The sequence below is a fragment of the Vanacampus margaritifer genome, chromosome 2 (genome assembly GCF_051991255.1).
Source record: "Vanacampus margaritifer isolate UIUO_Vmar chromosome 2, RoL_Vmar_1.0, whole genome shotgun sequence".
Classification (NCBI taxonomy): domain Eukaryota; kingdom Metazoa; phylum Chordata; class Actinopteri; order Syngnathiformes; family Syngnathidae; genus Vanacampus; species Vanacampus margaritifer.
In genome coordinates, this window is record NC_135433.1 from 893,350 (window position 1) to 913,695 (window position 20,346).

At 42.7% G+C, this 20,346-nt stretch overlaps 2 protein-coding genes across 2 annotated transcripts in view; one reads left to right on the forward strand and one right to left on the reverse strand.

Moving 5' to 3' along the window:
• Positions 1-1,089: 1,089 nt before the first annotated feature.
• crfb16 (cytokine receptor family member B16) lies at positions 1,090-13,874 on the forward strand. The gene is made up of 9 exons (XM_077555526.1): positions 1,090-1,263; positions 2,482-2,609; positions 2,673-2,820; positions 3,639-3,756; positions 5,419-5,609; positions 7,512-7,639; positions 7,703-7,844; positions 9,316-9,467; positions 9,836-13,874. The coding sequence occupies exons 1-9, from the start codon at positions 1,206-1,208 to the stop codon at positions 10,142-10,144; spliced, it is 1,374 nt and encodes a 457-aa protein (XP_077411652.1). The 5' UTR covers positions 1,090-1,205; the 3' UTR covers positions 10,145-13,874.
• slc39a6 (solute carrier family 39 member 6) overlaps positions 11,386-20,346 on the reverse strand; it is a 29,419-nt gene continuing 20,458 nt past the window's right edge. The window contains exons 8-13 of the mRNA XM_077555525.1: positions 19,590-19,760; positions 18,009-18,078; positions 16,637-17,002; positions 15,892-15,972; positions 15,610-15,800; positions 11,386-14,541 (exon numbers count right to left, since the gene is read on the reverse strand). Coding sequence (XP_077411651.1) covers positions 14,389-14,541; positions 15,610-15,800; positions 15,892-15,972; positions 16,637-17,002; positions 18,009-18,078; positions 19,590-19,760 — 1,032 coding nt within the window. The 3' untranslated portion in view covers positions 11,386-14,388. The remainder of the gene's footprint in view (positions 14,542-15,609; positions 15,801-15,891; positions 15,973-16,636; positions 17,003-18,008; positions 18,079-19,589; positions 19,761-20,346) is intronic.

Below are 20,346 nucleotides of genomic sequence, written 5' to 3' on the forward strand. Positions count from 1 at the left end.
TGACTTGAACAAATTATTCAACTTAATTATTAAACTTAAACAAAACCAAGTTTATAGTTTTTGGTACAAGACAAACCACACAACAGGTCAAAATTATGGTAAATTGGCTAAAAAAGTAAAAGCTAAAGAAGTAGCAAAAAAAGCTAAATAATAAACATTGAAGGCAAAAAAAGAGAAAGTCTGAACACAAATACAATTCAGGTTAAAGAAGAGCTGAAAGCTAAATAAGAGGAAATTGAGGCTAAATCACAACAGCAGAGAGTCCTAAAAGCTGAATAAGAAGAAAATAAAGCTAGACAAAAAGTAATGAAGACTAAAAAGGAATTCAAGTCAAGAACGCTAAATGAGACGGAATTGTCACTAACAAGAAAACACGAAGGTGAAACGGGCAAAAATGAAGCCTGGAAGTCATGAAAGCTATACCAAAGAAATGACCCCCCCCCCCCCCCAAAAAAAAAAAAAAAAAAAAAAAGAAATGAAGGCTCGAGGAGGCACTGGATGAAATTGTGACGTGGGCGCCCCCTGCTGCCTGCCAGAGGACATGTGAGTCATGTGGCGCGAGCAAAAGGAAACAACCGATTTGAGACTTCCAAGGCATGTGGAAGTTTGCATCATCCTCAAGACGCACGAGAGCAACTAGTACATTTGTCACCTATTTTACTATCTACTATGTTGCTGACAAAAAAATAAATAAAAAATCATCTTCATTTTGTCCAACCAATACATATTTACATTTGAATTTGAATATTAGATGTGAGTCCAAAATTAGAGATGTCCTAAAAAAAAAAAGACATATTTTTATTTGATTATTTGTAATCACAATGAAGACACTATATCATTGCTGCCATGTGAAAAACACTTACCGGATATGCCCCCCCCCCCCCCCCAAAAAAAAAAAAAAACATAAAAATGTAAAAAATGACAAAAATGGACTTCCCTGTTTCGGATCTTGCTCTTTTTGAATTGACGGCATTGTGTTTGTGAACATGAAAGCCAAACTGGACCGGCTCCAGCAGCTGATGACGGCTCGCTCGCGGCACCGCAATCGCAGGGCGGAGCCAACCGGCCGGACCGGTTGAGCCCCGGCGACCGATTGTCAGCATCCCGCAACCTGATTCTCAGCATGCGCAAAATCCCACAAAAGAGCGTTCGGTGTCCGCGGCTGTCGCACCCGAGGCGAGGATGTGTCTCGGCGGCCGCCCAGGATGAAGACTGCTGCCATCGCTTCCGCTCTGCTGCTGGTCCGAGTCCACCTCATCCACTGTGAGTACGCCGAGGGACAAACGATGGCTGAATGGACATCTAGGTTTTCATAAAAAATGAAATGAAAAAATGTTAAACCAATAGAAATAGTTCACATGAATTTTTGACGTCTATAGTCGTCAATGGCAGTGAATGAGTTCATGGCTGGGCGTTATTAATAGTGTTGCTACTAGCTAGTTATAAATGACTATAAATTACACAGCCAAAATCAATGGACCTGTCAGCGTCAGGGTATTTTTTAGCCCAACCCTGGATTGGTCGCCAGCAAGGTCATTATAGTTCACAAAACCAACAAAACAACATAAACATTTTTTGTTGTTGAAATTAAATCGAAATGATATATTTTTTTAAACAAAAACAAGAAAACTGCAACTAAAATTTCAAACAAAAATCTCTCTCTGCACATTCAAGATTGACTTGATTTTCTTCTTCTTTTCATTATGGTTGTATAGCAGCCATTCCCACACCATGTTAATACTTGGGCGGGGCGCCCAAGAAGTTCTCAAGAAAATGTTACGTATTTTAAAACTATAAGGCGCACTTAAAATGTGTCTTCTGAGTGCACCGAGTTCCGGAGACGTTTTCCTTCTAGCCAAGTTTCGGGGCAAATGTTGCTGCGTCAACGCACGTTTCTGATTGGTGGGCTGGTTCACGCTCGTTGGCTGCCGGCTTGTGTCGGGACTGCGGGGGGGGGGGGGGGGTGGGGGGTTCGGCGGCGGCAAAGGCAGAAGAGTTGTGGCTGTATGTGTTCAAATGTGGAGATGAAACCAGAAAGTGAATAAAAAGAAATCAAATGAAAGCACCCCGTTTGGACCCGCCCATTTGGCGATGTGCGAACTCCGGCGCAACTCCGTAAATGGCATCAAGTCGAGACATGCTTACAAGGCACAATTTAAACTCTGTGTGATATGAGGTGTAAAATGACAACAATCATTTTTTTTAAATCCACACGTAGCATTAGCCACACGCTAACACCTACGACTACAAAACACCGACATTACAGAACTTTCTGGATTGTCTCTCAAGCAGGGTGCGTTTTACAAGCTTATGGAATCTGCAGTGGCCAAAACATTCCTCATTCAAATTCAATGAATTACCAGAGGGTGCGAGCTATGTTTTCAATTTGAAAAACGATCACATTTCCTTTTTCAATAAAGAAAGTTAAGAAGCACTGAGCTAAAGAATGTGAAACATTTTTCTGTTTTCCCGTCTTTGCAGCCGTGCGGACGGTGCCCCAGATGACGGTGTCGACGGTGGGCGGCGGCCTCCAGGTGTCCTTCGAGGAGGCCCCGCCCACAGCATCCATGGAGGTGGAGGTGTGGAAGCGCAGCGACGCCCCGGGCCAGGTTAGCGTTTAGCGTCGCCATCCCGAGCGAAGTTGAGGCGTTAACCTGCCGGTCGTCCCGCAGGTTCTGGTGTTGGTCATCCCGGCCGAACAGAAGCTGCTGCCGGTCCACGACCTGCAGGACGGGGCCGAGTACTGCGTGCGGGCGCGCGTCCTGCTCAAGGAAGAACCGCGCAGTCCGGATACACAAGAGAAATGTGTGCGGGTCGCCGGTACGACATGACAAACATTTGCAACAGCAACATTATTAGCAACTCGGCACGGGCCGATATTTAGGGTCACGTATAATTAATGATTGATTTTTTTTGGTATTCAGAGAAAAAAACTCACAAATTTGCCACTTTTGCTCATTTGTGAATTTCTAAACGTGCACATTTGTGACTATAAAGTGGCAAATTTGCAAGAAAAAAAACTCCAGAAACTTAGGAGAAATACACGTAGCGCAGCTTTAGTGTAATGTGAGGATTGGTTGCTGGTTGCTGGTTGCTGGTTGCTGGTTCTAAAATGAAAAGGCAGGATGGAGGCGGATTCATTCTTCATTGAAATTGGACTCGTCTTACGCAGCAGCTGGAGCGACAACACTTTCGGATCAGCTGACCAACACTAACCAATCAGATGCTAGCATACTTTAAGTAAATGCAAGTGAATGACGGAAGCAACAGATTCGACACATCAACTTAGATACAAAAAAAAAACAAAGCATGAATGTGTAAATAAGTCGCAAATTTGCCTCCTTTATAAAGTTGCACATTTTATATTTAAGTTGCAAATTTATTAGGCTTTTTTTTCCCGCAAATGTGCCACTTTATAAAGTTTCTGTCTCGGAATATTGCCCCCACCCTCTAAAAAAAATAAAATAAAATAAAAAACATATATATACTTTATGCATTTATACGTGGCCCTAATACGCCGTCATAAATATTCCATTCTGATGGTAAAATGTGTGAAAAAATCACGCTATTCATATGACGCCTGTAAAAATTCCTTTTGAAAGCAATATGGCAAGCAATCCATTTGTCTTCTTCTTCAGATTGGAGCGCCCCGGGTCACGTGACCATGGGTTCCATCAACATGAAGCACATCCTCGGGTGGGACCCCCCGCCAGCGCCGTGCAGCTCGCCGCGCCGTTACTCGGTGCAGTTTCAAGGGTGCGTTCAAGTCCATCGTTCAGCAGAAGTTGCGTCACGTGACGGCGTTTGCGGACGAGCGAGCCCAACGTGACTGACGGTAGTGATGGCAAAATGAAGCTTGATGAAGCTTCATTTTGCCATCACTAACTGACGGCCCCAAAACCGGCAGCAGCAAAAAGGTTTTGCATTTTGCTTCCCTTTCAACAAATCAATCAACAATCCTGTTTGCTTGCTTGATCTTATATTGAACGATTTCAAACGCAGCCCAGTAAACATTATTAAGCGCTTTCATTGCAAATATTTCAAATGAGCCATTTTGAACAAGCGTTATCCTGAAATATTACTCTTTGTAGTTTCTTCAACTTTGAAAGGGGTCAGTTTGACCCGAGCTTATGTTTTATGTTCCAAACCGCCTTCCGCATCATTTCATTTGGAATTTCATATTTGTGTCGTTTTTAATCATGTCCTTGATATTGAAGATGAATTGATGTTTCCATAATATTGGACTGAATTGAATCAAATCGAATTGCATAAATGTAATCAAATTGAACTCTTGTGAATCCAAATCAAATCCATCCATTTTCAATCAAATCGATTCCAAAAATTTGAATCGATACCCAACCCTAATATTTACCTCGCCATCCGATCCGACTTACAGTTTGTGCCTTTAAATGTTGTACTAAAATTTCAGGTAAGGGTGCGACTGTGCATGCTCCAGACTGGAGCCCAATTACGGGCTCAACAGTTTTGGGGGCTTTGGTCATCATGTGACATTCGGCAGCTGAGCCCACCTAGCAACCGTGATGTCATTGCGGTGGAAAGCAAGTGGCAAAATGGCCGCCCCCGGGACGGATCATAGGCTGAAATGTGATCCTTGGTTCGTATTCCACAAACGCACAAAAGATTCATCCGAGTGCCTTCTTGAGAAATGGACTCGCTACTCGGCCTGTTGGCTCAAACCCAAACGGGAAAGGTGGCGCGGGCGGGAAGCGCCCGAGGGACGGAGCACGACGAGCAACAGCTCGACGGGTGACATTCCCAACGTCTTGTCGGCGTGAGTCACCACAATTAAGCGCAAAGCTGCTAATTAAGCCTGCCGGAAAGCCAAGAAGCTTCATTCTTGTTCTTCTAGTACGAAAGGTTTAGTATTAAAAAAAAAGGAAAAAGATTTTTTAAAAAAGAAATCAAAGAAAAAAGAATTAAGGGAGAAAAAAGATGCAGAAGGAGAATAAGAAAATAGAAAAACTTGAAGAAAAAGAAGAAAGATGATGAAGAAAAAAGATGAAGACAAAAGAACAAATAAAGGAAAAGTAGAAAAAGGAAAGAGAAAGAAGAAATGAAGGGAAAAAGGAAAAACATAACGAAAAAATGATGATGATGATGATGATGATGAAGAAGAAGAAGATGTTGTGGTGGCCATTTGCTTTTGTGGTTCAGGGAAGCCATTTGAAGACAAAGAGGACAAAGTCAAGAGAGGACCTTCTGTGGCGCACACGTTCATTTCTCAACTGGCTTTTTTTTTATTCATCGTGGATTTTAAACGTGACATTTTATCAAAGTGTGGATTTGAAGGCCAGGAAGTGCATGGAAGGATCTCAAAATCTCAGAAGGACTCAAAAGGCGCTTCCAGGCTTTGCTTTGTTTGACTTTTTGCTCTGTTTTTTTGTGGGCCTCATCCAGCGAGTTTGAGCGGACGCACCACAACGGCACGTGGACGGACTCCCCCGAGTGTCAGGACGTGACGCAAACGCACTGCGACCAGACTTTGGACTTGGGTTCCGAGTCGGACTACAACATCCGCGTGCGAGCGCGCTGCGCCCACAACACGTCGGCGTGGGCGCAACTGGCGCCGCCATTCAACAGGAGGCACAGTAAGGAATAACCGCCGCAGTGGCCAAAACATGCCCAATTCAAACGCACCAAGAAACTATAACGCTAGGTCTTCAATTTGGCGAGAATTTTTTTTTTTTTTTAGGGAACTTTGTTGTTTTATTTATTTATTTATTTAATTTTCAGTTTTTCAGAATTCTACGACGGCGTATTAGGGCCAAGTATAATTTTCTTCTTTTTTTTTAGAGGGCGGGGGCAATATTCAGAGGAAAAAAAACGGGCAAATTTACGATTTTTTTTCTCGCTAATTTGCTACTTTATAAAGTGGCAAATTTGTGACTTTACGTAGTGGCAGATTTGCGAGGAAAAAAAAACTCCAAAAGTTACGAGAAATACACGTAGCGTAGCAATAGTCTAATCATGTGAGGATTGGTTGCTGGTTGGTGGGACGCAGTTTCTAAAATGAAAATGGATTGATTCTTAATTGAAACTTTACTCGTCATACGCGGCAGCTCGAGTGACGACACTTCCTGATCCCCGATCAGCTGACTAAACACTAACCAATCAGAAGTTGGCATTCTTTAGGTCAATGAAAGTGAATGACGGAGAGCAGCAGATTCGACACATCAACTTTAGAGGTCAATAATAATTGTGGAAACGTAAATATACATTTTAACAAATGAACTTAAATGTTTGCTGGTGGACCTTCGCAAAACGAGGTGTCGTCGTTGCTGGCCAGCCGCCGCACAAAACGCTTCAAAGAGCGAATGCTTCACGTCAGATGGTTCGTCTCTGCTAAAGCAATTAGGCTAACATCTCCTTATTTGGAAACCCGACCCAAAAGTATTGGCACAAAACAGTTGCGTAGTACGCTACGTGTATTTCTCATAACTTTTGGACTTTTTTTCTTGCAAATCTGCCACTTAATAAACTCGCAAATTTGTCAGGTTTTTTTTCTCGGAATTAATGCCCCCGCCCTCTAAAAAATATATATATTTATACGTGGCCCTAATACGCCGTCGTACTTTTTCCTGTTTTACTGATTTTTTTTTCTGTCATTAAAAAATATTCTGAAAAACGGGCAAAAATGACTCCGAAAAAATTAAACTGAAAAACAGGGGGGAAAAGATTTAATTTTATTTATTTTTACTGTTTAATCTGCCAATTTTTGGGGGGCGAGCTTTGTTTTTTGTTTTTTTGCTTTTTTTTTTCTGTTTCCGATTTTTTTTTTTCCTGTCATGAAAAAAATCTGAAAAACGGGGGGAAAATATTCAGAAAAACAAGAGGAAAATCATTTAAAAAACAGATTTTTTAACTCCTGTTTTTCTGACAATTTTTGGGGGGAGCTTTGTTTTGTGTATTTTTTTAATTTTTATTTTCAGTTTTTCTGAATCTTTTTTTCTTCAGTCTTTAATTATTATTTGTATCCCTCTTAACTCCAAGCGACTTGTTGCAGAGTCGTTAATGGCGGACACGTTCCCACATAACTCCAACGTACCTTCACCTACGTGACTTACTGGCTCGGTTAAGTACCGGAATTAGTAACACACGCAGTATCGGTTCATGTTTTATGCTTTTTTACTGTAATATTCTAATGTAAGGTTTATGCTTTTATGGAGCATGTAAGTTTGCGGAGATGTCGCGCCATCGGCTAACGCTTGCATTGCTAACTGAATTGCATGCAGTAAAGCAGCTACCATTAGCGAGTCTGCAACAAGTCACTTGGAGTTCAGAGGGGAAAAAATATTCCCCACAAAAAATATTCAAAAAAAGTGGAAAAAAAAAAGCTCCCCCAAAGAGTCAGAAAAACATGAGAAAAAAATTCTGAAAAACTGCAAATAAAAATAAAAAAGTAGAAAAAAAGGAGTCCCCCCCCCCAAGTGAATAGAATACGTTTCGATTTAAAGAATGTGAAACATTTCCCTGTTTTCACGTCTTTTCAGCCGTGTTGACGGTGCCCCAGATGACGGTGTCGGCGATGGGCGGCGGCCTCCAGGTGTCCTTCGAGGAGGCCCCGCCCAAAACATCCATCGAGGTGGAGGTGTGGAAGCGCGGCGACGCCCCGGGCCAGGTTAGCGCTTAGCGTCGCCATCCCGAGCCAACTTGAGCCGTTAACCTGCCGGTCGTCCAGCAGGTTCTGGTGCTGGTCATCCCGGCCGAACAGAAGCTGCTGCCCGTCCACGACCTGCAGGTCGGGGCCGAGTACTGCGTGCGGGCGCGCGTCCTGCTCAAGGAAGAACTGCGCAGTCCGGATACCAAAGAGAAATGTGTCACAGGTACAACATGACAAACGTTTTTAGCAACTCGGCATCTCGGGCCCATATTGCGTTCTGGCGCTGTGACAACTGTGAGCAAAAACATCGACATGTCGCGCCATTAAAAGTACAAAGATTGTATATTGATGAATGAGCATGCGCGAGTGTTGTTTCTTCATCGGGGTTTGTTCAGGACGCCAACCATCGCAAAGACTTTCTCGCCAGCGGGTTCAACGGTCCCGACAGTTTTTCATGTCCTCGGGCAACAAGAAAAACAAAAATGCGACGCTTTGCGACCTTGAACAAACCCTGACGAAAAAAACATTTGCCGCGTGGGCGCTGCCTTGTCGGCATTCGCTGCTCAGTGAGATACGGGCTTTGCATTTCTGGGAAATATGCACGCATTTTATTTTGAAACAAAATATAGCAGATTAATGAGCATGTTAAGTTGAAGACAATAAATAAATGTTAAAGTCCGTATCTCACTGAACGGCGCAGGCTTGCGCAGGCTTGCTTGCCAGAGTGTGTGCACATAGCAAAGGTTTTTGGGTCAGGGTTCGTTCAAGGTCACAAAACGTTGCCACGACCAGACGCTCTCAAACCCTCATCATAAGGAGCAGCAAAACCACTCAAATAAAAAAGACATAAATAAAAATGGATATAATAATAATATGTAGTTCAAAAATGAAATATAAATCAAAACAACAAAATATATACACAGAAATAAAAGTGTAATAGCAATTCATGGCAGCGTCTACAGCATGAAATAAATTAATACAGAGCACGAGAGCAGGGCGTTTTTATCCATTGATTAATATTTAATTCTATTTTTACATTTATTTTATTATATATTTCTATATATATATAGTTGTTTTTATTACAATTTGTTATTTTTTATTTTCACTTTTTCATGATTTTTTTAATCCATTTTTATTTTCACTTTTATTTAATTTTATTTAGGCATTTTTGGCCTTCCATACTTTATGCCCACACACGTGTTTTCTTGTTGCAAAGGAATTTTGAACATGTTCAAAGTTTGATGGTGACAAGAAAAAAAATGGTCTTCTGTTTTAATTCTTCTTAGTAAATCACAGTGTCCTGTCACTGGTGAAGTATTTTTAGTACAATGCTTGATGCTAACTAGTGTGGTAGACAAGACCACAGAAAGTGAGACCAAGAAATGATCAAGACAAAACAAGGCCTAAGACTTTTGAAGGTTGAGACCAGGACAAGGCCAAGACTGTATAAAAAATAAAATTAAAAAAAAACGTAACAAAATGAGCAGCTATGCTATAAAACTCAAATCTATGCAAATGTGTTTGTGTTCCAAACCATCCTAAAGCGTCAAAGCGCTAATTGGCCAACCCCAGCCTATGAACAACTTTAGCTACATTAGCATTAGGTTGGCCGACAAGCAGTGGCTTTCTGGACGTACGGATTCGATGCTGAATGTCAATCAACCCCCCCCCCCCCCCCCACCCCATCCCAACAGTTACCCGGGCCTCCTGGAAGATTCCCACCGCGGTCGTGTTGACGCTGCTCCTCATGACTGGGGTCGCCTTCGCCACCTACTGCTGCGTCGTCCGCTGCCGCTCGCAACGCTACTACCGATGCGTCCACAAGGAGGCGCTGCCGCCCTCACTGGTCAGTTGATGAGGATGAAGCGTATGAAGAGAGATGAGGATGAGGATGAAAAACTGGCAATGAGAGTGAGGATGAGGATGATGAGGATGCTGAAGAGCATGACGATAAGCATCAAGATGAAAATGGCGAAAGTATGATGATGAGGGTGATGAAGATGGTGATGATTAGGAGGAGAAGATGATGATGAGGATGATGATGACGAAGATAGTGACAAGTATGATGATGAGGATGAAAAGGAGGATGAAAGTGGTGATGATTAGGATGACGATGAGAAGAGGATGATGATGAGGATGATGATGACGAAGATAGTGCCGAGTATGATGATGATGATGATGATGATGATGATGTTGATGATGCTTCTCTCGCAGCTTGTGGAGGGGCCGGCGCCGTTGGTGCCGGTCGAACGTGAGGAGTTGGAGTTGTGCGCCGCCGTGCAGGTGGTGCCGAAGGACCAGCGCCTCCAAGCGGTCCACAACGGTGACGGTTTACAGCGCGGGAGTGAGAGCGCAGATGTCGGACCTTCACAGCTTTCTTCTTCTTGCGGGACGGCACCAGGGAAGGTCCAGAAGGTTCCGCCAGCGTGCGCAGTCACACACGTGCTCATAAATGATTGTGCCTCTGAGCAAGTGGGCCAAGAAGAACGTTCGGCGCCAGCGAAGCACGAAGTTGTGACGTAGCGGAACAAACGACAACAAAACTTTTGGATCTTTGAACAAGACTTAGTTGTTGTGTTTCTAGTCAATTTGATGTGCAAGGTCCAGAATCTGGTCCAGAACCTCCACCGCATTTCAGTTGAGCAGACTTGAGTTGACGTGGTCCGAGAAGAGGTGGAATGTTTGTGAAGAACTTTCCAAGCCGGCTTTGACCTGCTGAAGGCAGGACAAGCTCAACTTGCGGACTTCTTTTGAAGGCAACAAATGCATTGGAGTTGTTGACGTTCAGTGTTGACGGCTGCTCGCTAGAGGGCGCTACACATGCATGACGACGGAATGACACAAATGACGTCATTTCCCTGCCTCCAACCTTTTGAGTATTTTTTTGGACTCTGTTTTTTGGGGTTTTTATGGAATTTCCCCCCGTTTTTCAGAATATTTTTTGTCTATTGACCCCCCCCCCCCCCCCGTTTTTTGTTGTTGTTGGGGGGGCAATTTTGTTTTTTCATACAAATATTTATACTCAAAACAAGACCTTCTAAAACACATATTTTTTCCCCATAAAACAACAAAAAACTGGGAAAAAGTTCAGAAAAACATAATATTATTTTTAAAAGAAATGAAAAACAAAACAAAAAACATCAGAAAAAAATGGTGACATAAATGGTTCCATAACAGAAATCAGAAAAACTCAACTTTAAGCCATTAGTACCTTATTTCACACATGAACCATGTAAAAATAGGAATGTGTAAAAAAAAAAAAAGGAAGTTTCTGCCTCATATTGCACTTATAAGTTGTTACTAAATCCTAAACGGCTAGATTAGAAATTTTGAATCGATTTTTTTATATATCATTTAATGGGAAATGGCGTTTTACAAAATAAATGAAGACACTAAATCCAAAACGGCCATATTAGACATTCTGAATGGATTTAAAAAAAATAATATTTAATGGGAAAAGCAATTTACAAAATAAATAATAAAAATAATTCTTTTGTTGACCAAAATCACCACCTTTAAGCAAAATGAGAGGCCATTCTTAAGTTTACGGCATAAAAGCCATTGATTGGAATTGTCCTTTTTTACCCCACTCATGGAAAAGTCTTCCATCCAACGGTTCAATCTCGCCAACTGGGATGAGAAAGAATTTCCCACGCCAGCTTCACACGCTCAAAGATTGACGGTCTCAAGTTGTCGAAGGGAATTTCTTGCGAAAAGTGCAAACGGTGCGAGGCGCGGTCCGTGAAAACAAAGCAGGCGGCGCGTGTGGAGACCACGTTTATTTGTGTTGAGGAATGTCAGCGGGTGCGAGCCGCTTTGCAAACAAACGGACAACTTCAAACCGCAAGATTGGCAACAGCACCTTGGAGTCCTTCCAGCAAAAATTCATCCTTCAAGCGGCACACCAAAAATTCGTTTTCCTTCAGTGGATGAGCGTGTAGGAACATGAATCGTGCAAATATCGACGGCATCCGATTCCCTGAAAACAAGTTGCACGCTCGAAATCGGCCCCAAATCACATTCTGAAGGAAAGTCACAAAATTCGGGTTTTTAGAAGCCGGGTTCCAACGTCGCTTCTTCATTGTCTTTTTAAGTTGTCACAAGTTTAAAAGTCGTCACGACAAGACTTAAATTGATCACAAGACTTAAAGTTGTCACGAGATTTAAAGTTGTCACAAGTTTAAGTCGTCACGACAAGACTTAGAGTTGTTACGAGATTTAAAATCGTCATGAGACTAAAGTCATCATGACATTTAAATTATAACGACAAGTATTAGAGTTGTCACTACAAGTTTTAATGTCTTCATGAGATCAGTTGTCGTGACGACATTTAAAGTGGCCACGAGATTAAGCGGTCATGTTAAGTCGTCACAAGTTTTTAAGTCGTCATTCTGAGATCAGTCAGCACAAGCTTTAAAGTTACGTCACGATGAGATTCACTTGTCACAAGATTTAAATTGCCACGATGAGCTTTAAAGTCATCACGACGAGATTTCATTGTCGTGAAATTACTTATAAAGTCATCGCAATGATTTGTAGCGTCGTGCCAAGTTTAAGTCATCATGACAAGATTTAAGTCGTCACAATTAATTGTCACTTTTGAGTTTTTAAGTCGTCACAACATTTAATTGTCATGAGATTAGTTACAAAGTCATCACAATGATTTTTAGCATCGTGCCATGTTTAAGTCGTCACGACAAGATTTAAGTCGTCATGAGATTTAAGTTGTCACAATAAATTGTCATGGGTTTTTAAGTCGTCACAACATTTAATTGTCATGAGATTAGTTACAAAGTCATCACAATGATTTTTAGCATCGTGCCATGTTTAAGTCGTCACGACAAGATTTAAGTCGTCATGAGATTTAAGTTGTCACAATAAATTGTCATGGGTTTTTAAGTCGTCACAACATTTAATTGTCATGAGATTAGTTACAAAGTCATCACAATGATTTTTAGAGTCGTGCCAAGTTGAAGTCGTCACGACGACATTTAAGTCATCACGAGATTGATGTTGTCACGAAGCCGTCACAATATGCGGCAGTGAGTCGTCACGCCAAGTTTTAAAATGGTCATGGCAAGATTCAAAGTGGTCACGACGAGTTTTGAAAGCCATCCTGATGTCAGGCGTCAAGAGGATTGCAAATTGTGGCAGTCAATTGCGCTAATACTTGAAGCGGCCATTTTGGAGCAGGAAGCAAGTGACAAATGAAGAGTGTCACGTTGCAGCAGGTGCGATGACGTTGCGCAGGCTCGCTCGCCATTTTCATACTTGAACTTGTTTTGTGGGAATGTGACGCCATTGGCATTTGCACTCGCAACTTTCGACACGCTTGCCTCATCCAATGACAAACCAGATTTTGTCAGCGAGGTTTGTGCTCGTACAAAAACATTTTTGGAGACCACATTTGTTGTGTTCACGATGGCAGACATTTTTCTTCACTCGGTCAGCATCAATTGTTTAAAACATTTCAACAGGACGATTTCAATTGGTTTGTCACGACTTGCCGTGAGTTCACATTCAGTTTGATGTGGAAAAAAATAAAAAATCCGGCGGTGCCTCGAGATCCGAGTGGAACGTCACGAGAAGGAAAAACAGAATACAGACAGTAACACGGATGCTAGTTGCTGTTAGCAATAGCATCAAGCTAGCAGCTGAAAGGAAAAGGCGTGGCTCTTTTCAAATACACTTTGTGCAATTGTCTTTCTTTTCTGGCGCGAACCCTCCTGTTAGGTTGGTTTTCAGGAACAGCACAATCATGGGACCGGGTCAGATTGGAACCGGGCTAGAGTTCATGATTTAATAATAATAATAATAAACGATATTAAGCAAACATTTCAAATGAAGCCTCATTGTAGTTTTCAATGTTAAAACGGGTCCACTTGAACCAGGCTATGTTTAACGTTCCAAAAGTCTCCTGACAAACGTTGACGTGAGCAATTTTGAATTGTCCATCGATGTGATTTTCATAGCAAATAAACAAATCATGGCGCAATTTGACGAGGAATGTTTAGCATTCCAAAACAAACACGTTAGAGCTTATTAGGAACCCTTTTTTTTAATTGTATTTACACGTCAAAATGAAGCATTTCTTCTAGTCTATTGATGTGAATGTGGGGTCAGTTTGAGCCGGTAAATGTTGTTTTATTGTCCGTTGGTGCTAAGTTTGATAGCACAAAGCTAACATTTGCTCTTTAAAGTGAAAGTGGGTCATTTTGACGCAACAGGAGGGCTCAAAACAAAACAAAAATAAGATTTCAACATCAGCCAAAGGACGGCTGATGTCGCCAAAAACTTGCAAGTGGGCTCACTCGTATCTCAAGGCAAACAATAAATTACGGGGTCAATTGTGTCACATGAGGAGGAAGTCATTCAACAGTGGCGGGAATTTCACAGTCAAAACGGCTCCCTGAGGGAAACCACAAAAACATAAAGACCTTTGACACCCCTGCGGACTTGAAAACATGAAAAGGTTTAAGTTAAAGAAAAGAAAAAAACGACGACTCAAGTTTAAATAAAAAAAATAAGAATACAAAAAAAAGTGTAACATCTTGACCTATGGTATGTCAGGAGCAGGTCGCTCGCTCGCTTCCGACAGTCCGAGCACATTTGGAGGTCGTGAAGAGGAAAGTGTCGGCGGCGGCGGCCGTCAGTCTGCCCTGCCGGCTGTGACTGACGGCTTCCTTGGGTTGACCTGTCATGGAGGACAAAAACAAACAAAAGGAAGAAGAGCAGAACCAAAGCGGACGAGGCGCGGCCGTCCGGCGTCAGAAGTGGAGATCCAGCCGGATGCGGTGCTCCAGGACGGCGATGGCGAGCATGATGCTGAAGCCCAGCAGGATGCCGGCGTTCTGCAGCAGGAAGTAGCCGCAGTGGCTGAAGCCGTGCTCGCCGGCGTCGTTGTGCAGCATCTCCGGCACCTGCCGGCAGGCGGCACATGCAACGCGTCACCACCGGGGGGCGCAAAAAGGCCTACAAAATCACATTGCCCGCTTTGACACGTTGGCACATTTTAGCTGAGTGTCGTACAGCGACACAATTGGAGATCATTTATATGGAAACAATCGATGTTTTATTCACAAAGTTTTCTGGTAAATAAATGAGAATAAATATCAAATATTGTACCCAAACAATTTTTTTCACCTCGTTTTTCATGGGGAAAAAAAGTATACTAAATGTTTATCAGTGTTTTTTGAAGGCTTTGTTGGGAACAATATGAAAATTAATTAATTAATTGAAAAATGAGAAAATGAAGTTGCCCATCAACTATTTTTAAGGTCAGCAGCTACAAGTGACACACATACGCACACTCAAACACGCACTTTTTTTTCTTAAATACTTAAATGGAAAGTCGAACCCCCCCCCCCCCCAAATATTTTTGCCAACAATATGTTCTATGCAGGAAGACATTCTGATTAATATTCCATTCGTGGAATACAATTAAGCAGCAAAATTCAGCTATTTTTGTTTCTCCATCTGAGGGGGCGGCCATTTTGCCACTTGCTGTGGACTGAAGATGACATCACAGTTGCTCAGGCAACGACCAATCACAGCTCAGCTGTGATGTGTTGTTACCTAAGACCTGAGCAACTGTGATGTCATCTTCACTCGACAGCAACTGACAAAATGGCCGCCCCCTGAGGTGGATACAAACTCATATTTGACAAATATGATATTAATCAGAATGTCATGTTTAGACTAGTCAGGTCACATTTGACATATTTTTGACAAGAAATGTTAAAGGTTGACTTGCACTTTAAAAGCATGGCGCACCGTTACCGTGTTTTGGGCGGCTGCTAGTGACACGCACGCACGCACGCACGCACTTGTTAAAACAAGTTTAGCACGCTTGTTGCGTAGCTCAGCGGCTGCTAGTGACACACGCGCACGCACGCGTGCGCGCGTGCGGGCCTGCGAAGAGGCCAGCCGACGGCGTCACATGTCCGGGGCAGCTGTCAACGGCTGATTTTGGAGCGCCGGCCACTCACCATGTCGACGAGCGCCACGTACATGAAGAGGCCGGCGGTGAGGGCGAAGATCCACATGCAGATGTTGTCGGCGTAATGGCCGATGAGGATGCCCGTCGCCATGCCCAGGTAGGCCGTGGTGGCCGACAGCAGGTTGTAGAGGGCGGCTTGCCGCACCGTCATGCCCGCCTTCAGCAGCACCGCAAAGTCGCCTGACGCAGACGGACGCAAGCGTCAGTCGGACGGACGGCGAACGGACGTGGCCGCCGGGGCGGGCGTGGCGGTGGGCGGGGTCACACTTACCTAACTCGTGAGGAAGCTCGTGGCAGAAGACGGCCACCGACGTGCTTAGGCCACTGGACAGACCCTCGCTGAACGCGGCGCCTGTCAATCAATCAAACAATCAATCGCTCAACGTACCGCAAAATCTTGACTGCCGATGACGGCCCTTCGAACGTCGGCCATTGTTGATCACTTTCATTTTATGTACGCAAGTAACGCTGCTTTCATTATTTGTTACACGTCACTCTAATCGAGGGGTCAGCAGACTTTCAGTTTGGTACAATATTATTATGGCTGGACAAGAATTTTGGCAAAGTTGACCAAAAAAAATACAAGTTCTGCCTCGAAACGGAGCGGGGAAATTTTTTTTAGCGCTTTCCAATGCTTCTCGCAACTTGGAACGCGAAGTTTCAATGTCCAGCGGTTGAATTCTCCCGGAATGATGGCAAGCCCCGACGATCCACCATCGATTCATCGACGTGGAATTATCGAAGTAATAAGTTAGTGCGCGTTTTTTAAGCAGACAATTAACATCCACAATTTGGCCACTAGATGGTGCTCTAACAGAAGATATCAAGATATTCAAGATCACAGCCGGCATTCGATACTGCTGAACGTCTGCAAAAAAAAAAGTCAGTGTATGAAACATGGACGGCCCAAATATGGTTCCGCCGGAGTTTCGAGGCAGAAAATTGGAGTCAAACTATTTTGAAAGTCGACTAATGGGACGTGACTTTTTTTCATGTTTTTTGGAGCGGTCGCTCACCGATGGCCAGGCCGTCGCTGAAGTTGTGCAGACCGTCGCCCATGATGACCATCCAGGCCAGCGTGGCCACGCCGGCTTGCTGGAAGTGGTGCTGCGGGTACGAGTGGGTGTGGCTGTGCGGGTGGTGGTTCTGCGAGTGGTGGTGGTGGAGGATGTGGTGGTAGTCGTGGTGGTGGTGGTGCAGGCTGTCCGCCGGGCCCACCGTGTCGTGGAAGTGCGAGTGGCATTTGTTCTCGCAGTCTTCCGCCGTGTAGCCCTGAGCCGCCGCCTCCGACGGCGTCTCCGTCAGCATCACCTGCTCCTCCTCCGCCACGCCGTCCTCGTCCGGGCGCTCGGCAAACACCCCGGCGCCGTTGGGCTCCGCGTCTGTGGGACCACAAAATTGTATTAGGCCAACGTATATGTGTATGTATATATATATAGTTATTTATTTATTTTAAAACATTTAGAAGGTGGGGGCAATGTTCAGAGTAAAAAACTTGCAAATTTGCCATTTTATAAAGTCGCAAATTTGCGAGAGAAAAAAAACCTTGTAAATGTGCAACTTTATAAATAGGTAAATTTGCGAGTTTATGAAGTGGCAGATTCATGAGAAAAAAAAACTCAAAAAGAAACTTACGAGAAATACACGCAGCGAACTACTGGGATGTTTTTGCCAATACTTTTGGGACGGGTTTTCAAATAAGGAGATAGAAATGGCTTCAACCATATCATGTTAAGCATTTGCACTTTGAAGCGTTGGATACGGCCAGCGACAAAGAAAAAAAAAAAAAAAAAAAAGCCTGGCTTTACGAAGGTCCAAACCCGGACCATCAAGCATTGAAGTTCATTTGTTCAGATGTATATTTACTTGTGCGTTTCCAGAATTATTTATAAATCTGCTGCTCTCCGGCATTCACTTGCATTGACCTAAAGTATGCTAGCGTCTGATTGGTTGGTGTTAGTCAGCTGATCGGGGATCAGGAAGTGTTGTCGTTCTAGCTGCCGTGTAAGATCAGTAAAGTTTCAATTAAGAATGAATCCGTCTCCATCCTGCCTTTTCATTTTATAAACAGTGTCTTACTAACCACCAACCAATCCTCAAATTAGACTAAAGCTACGCTACGTGGATTTGTCATAAGTTTCGGAGTTTTTTCTCTCAAAAACTTGCCAGTTTGCAAAGTCACAAATGTGCCGCTTTATAAAGTGGCACATTGGCAAGTTTTTTTCTCAGAATATTGCCCCCACCTTAAAAAATAATAATAATTATACGTGTCCCTAATATGTCATTGATATTTGTCATGTTTCTTGGACAGGTTGTGACTTTTAAGGCAAATTGCTTGTGTGTTTTTATATACTTGGCCAATCATTTTATTTCGTCACGTGGACTCACCCTCGCTCGCCTTCAGCGAGCTGTCCATCGGGGGGGGCGGCTTTTCCAGCTTGCTCTTGTTCTTCTGCTCCTGCACACAACAAACAAAATCGTCAAGCCCCTTTCACGCTGAAGGAGGCACACAGCCATTGCTGCTTTCCGGCTTGAGATCGTTACGATGGCGCGGCGGCGTCACTCTGGGGCCGTGGCGAGCGCCTTCAGCAAAAACGAGAGCGAAGCGGGACATTCCTGTGCCTGGTCACGCGCGCCGCTTTAAGCATTTGGATCATTAAGGTATGTGGTGACGTCAGCGCCTCAGGCGAGACAAGTGCATGCCACCCCTTACACGCTATTACTGATGGGGGGGGGGGGGTCTTCTCGCGCAGGGGTATGCAACCTGCGGCTCTGGACTCTCTCTCTCTCCTGTGGATCTCGAAAATCATTAGTACAAATTAGTAGGGATTTTTTTTTACATACCTATTCATTTTTTTAACTCTTTGACTGCCAAAAACATTAAATAACGTTTAGTAAAATCCTAGGGGGGAGTGCCAAAGACGTTAAAAGACGTTTGTTTCAAAACAGAGGTGAAAGTAACCATTTTCTATTGTTTATTACTGAAAAACGGAATAAGGTAGAAACAAACTTTTTTTTCTGATGAAAGATGAGAGTCCAATCTTTCATTTGGTAGTATGTGTGTTTCCATAGTCCAAACACATCATTTTCTGTGGTCCTTGAAAGATCAGTCAAAATGCTTAAATCGGCTGGCACCCACGGCATCCCTTTTCTGAAAACGTCTGGCAGTCAAAGAGTTAAGAGAAAATATTATATGAATGAATTACCAATTAAGAAAAAAAAAAAAGAAGAATTAAATGTTCAAAAAATGTCAGTCCAAATCTGTAAATTGTTGGAAAAAGTGCCAAAAGGTAGATGAAATACTTTAAGAAAAAATACCTAAAAATGTCCAAAAGTGATCATAACATAAGGATCAACATATGCACAAAATTTTCAGAAAATTTATCTTTTTTTAAGGCAGAAAAGAAAGCTTTCCAAAAATAAAATGTCCAAAAGCAAAAGAAGAAAGGCAGAAAATGACCATATAATGTCTTTGGAATTGCCCCCCAAAAATCAGAAAATTCATTATTAAAAAAAAAAAAGGCGGAAAGGAAAAAGGTTCAAAAAGTAACTATAAAATGAAATGTCCAAAAACAAAACAAAAAATGCCAAGGATTACCATAAAATTGCCCCAAAAACATCAGAAAATTTATAGCAAAAAAGCTGAAAAAATATTTTAAAAAATAGGAAGATAGGCAAAAAAGTACCATATGTTTCATTCATTACAATGTTCAAAAGTTTTACATCTCCAAACAGATTTTTTGTTATTTATTTGGCCTAAAATGTCTCTTTTGACAGTAAAGGTTGCTGAGCCCTGATCGAGCATATCGAGACTTCCTAGTTCTTATTTTAGCTCCTCCAGTCAGCAATTGCAGGAGTCCATTTCAAGCCCCCTTCCTTCATCTGTACCTTTCACACTTGATGGCGAAAACCTGCTCGGACCGTCCCGTGCGAAGGGAGCCGCAATTGAGCTTTTTTGTCCTGCCTCACCTTCTTCTTCCTATCCTTGTACATTTTTCCCAGCGTCAGGAAGTGCTCGATGAGAAACATCAAGTAGACGCCGCCCAGGGCCGTCAGACCCTTCCACATGCCGTCCAGGTCGTCCAGGTCGTCGCCGCCGCCGTGCGCGTCATGCCCGGAATGCTGGTGGCCCGCCTGAGACTGCGCGGGAAAAACAAACCACCGTTAGCGGTCACTCCCGTCTATGGAGGACCAAAATTAACAATAAATAAATAAATAAAAGTGAAAATAAAAACAGATACTGTATAAAAAATTGAATTCAAAAATTAAATACAAAAAAAATTATATAAATGGAAATAAAAACAACAAAAAATATATATATAAATAAATAAAAGTGAAAATAAAAACAGATACTGTATAAAAAATTGAATTCAAAAATTAAATACAAAAAAATTATATAAATGGAAATAAAAACAACAAAAAATATATATATACTTAAATAAATAAAAGTAAAAAAAAAAACAAGATTCAAAAAATAAATGTAAAATGAAATGTTGAAATACATAAATAGAATTAAATATCAATCAATAAACAAAAATGCTCTGCTCTCACATTTATTTATTTTATGCTGCAGACGCAATGTTATTCAAATGAGGGGGCGTGTCTTGGTACACGCTAGGGTTGGACTCCCCGTTGCAAACTGCCTTTCATTGGTGGAGTGAGCGGGTCAGCCAACAAGGAAGTCTCGCCGGCTTGCATTGGCGAGCTCCAGCAACGGACGACTATC

Coding starts and splice junctions, on each gene's coding strand:
- crfb16 (XM_077555526.1), top strand. CDS start 1,206: ATGAAGACTGCTGCCATCGCTTCCGCTCTGCTGCTGGTCCGAGTCCAC. Junction 2,821..3,638: donor GAAATGTGTGCGGGTCGCCG/GTACGACATGAC, acceptor CTTCTTCTTCAG/ATTGGAGCGCCCCGGGTCAC. Junction 9,468..9,835: donor AGGCGCTGCCGCCCTCACTG/GTCAGTTGATGA, acceptor CTTCTCTCGCAG/CTTGTGGAGGGGCCGGCGCC.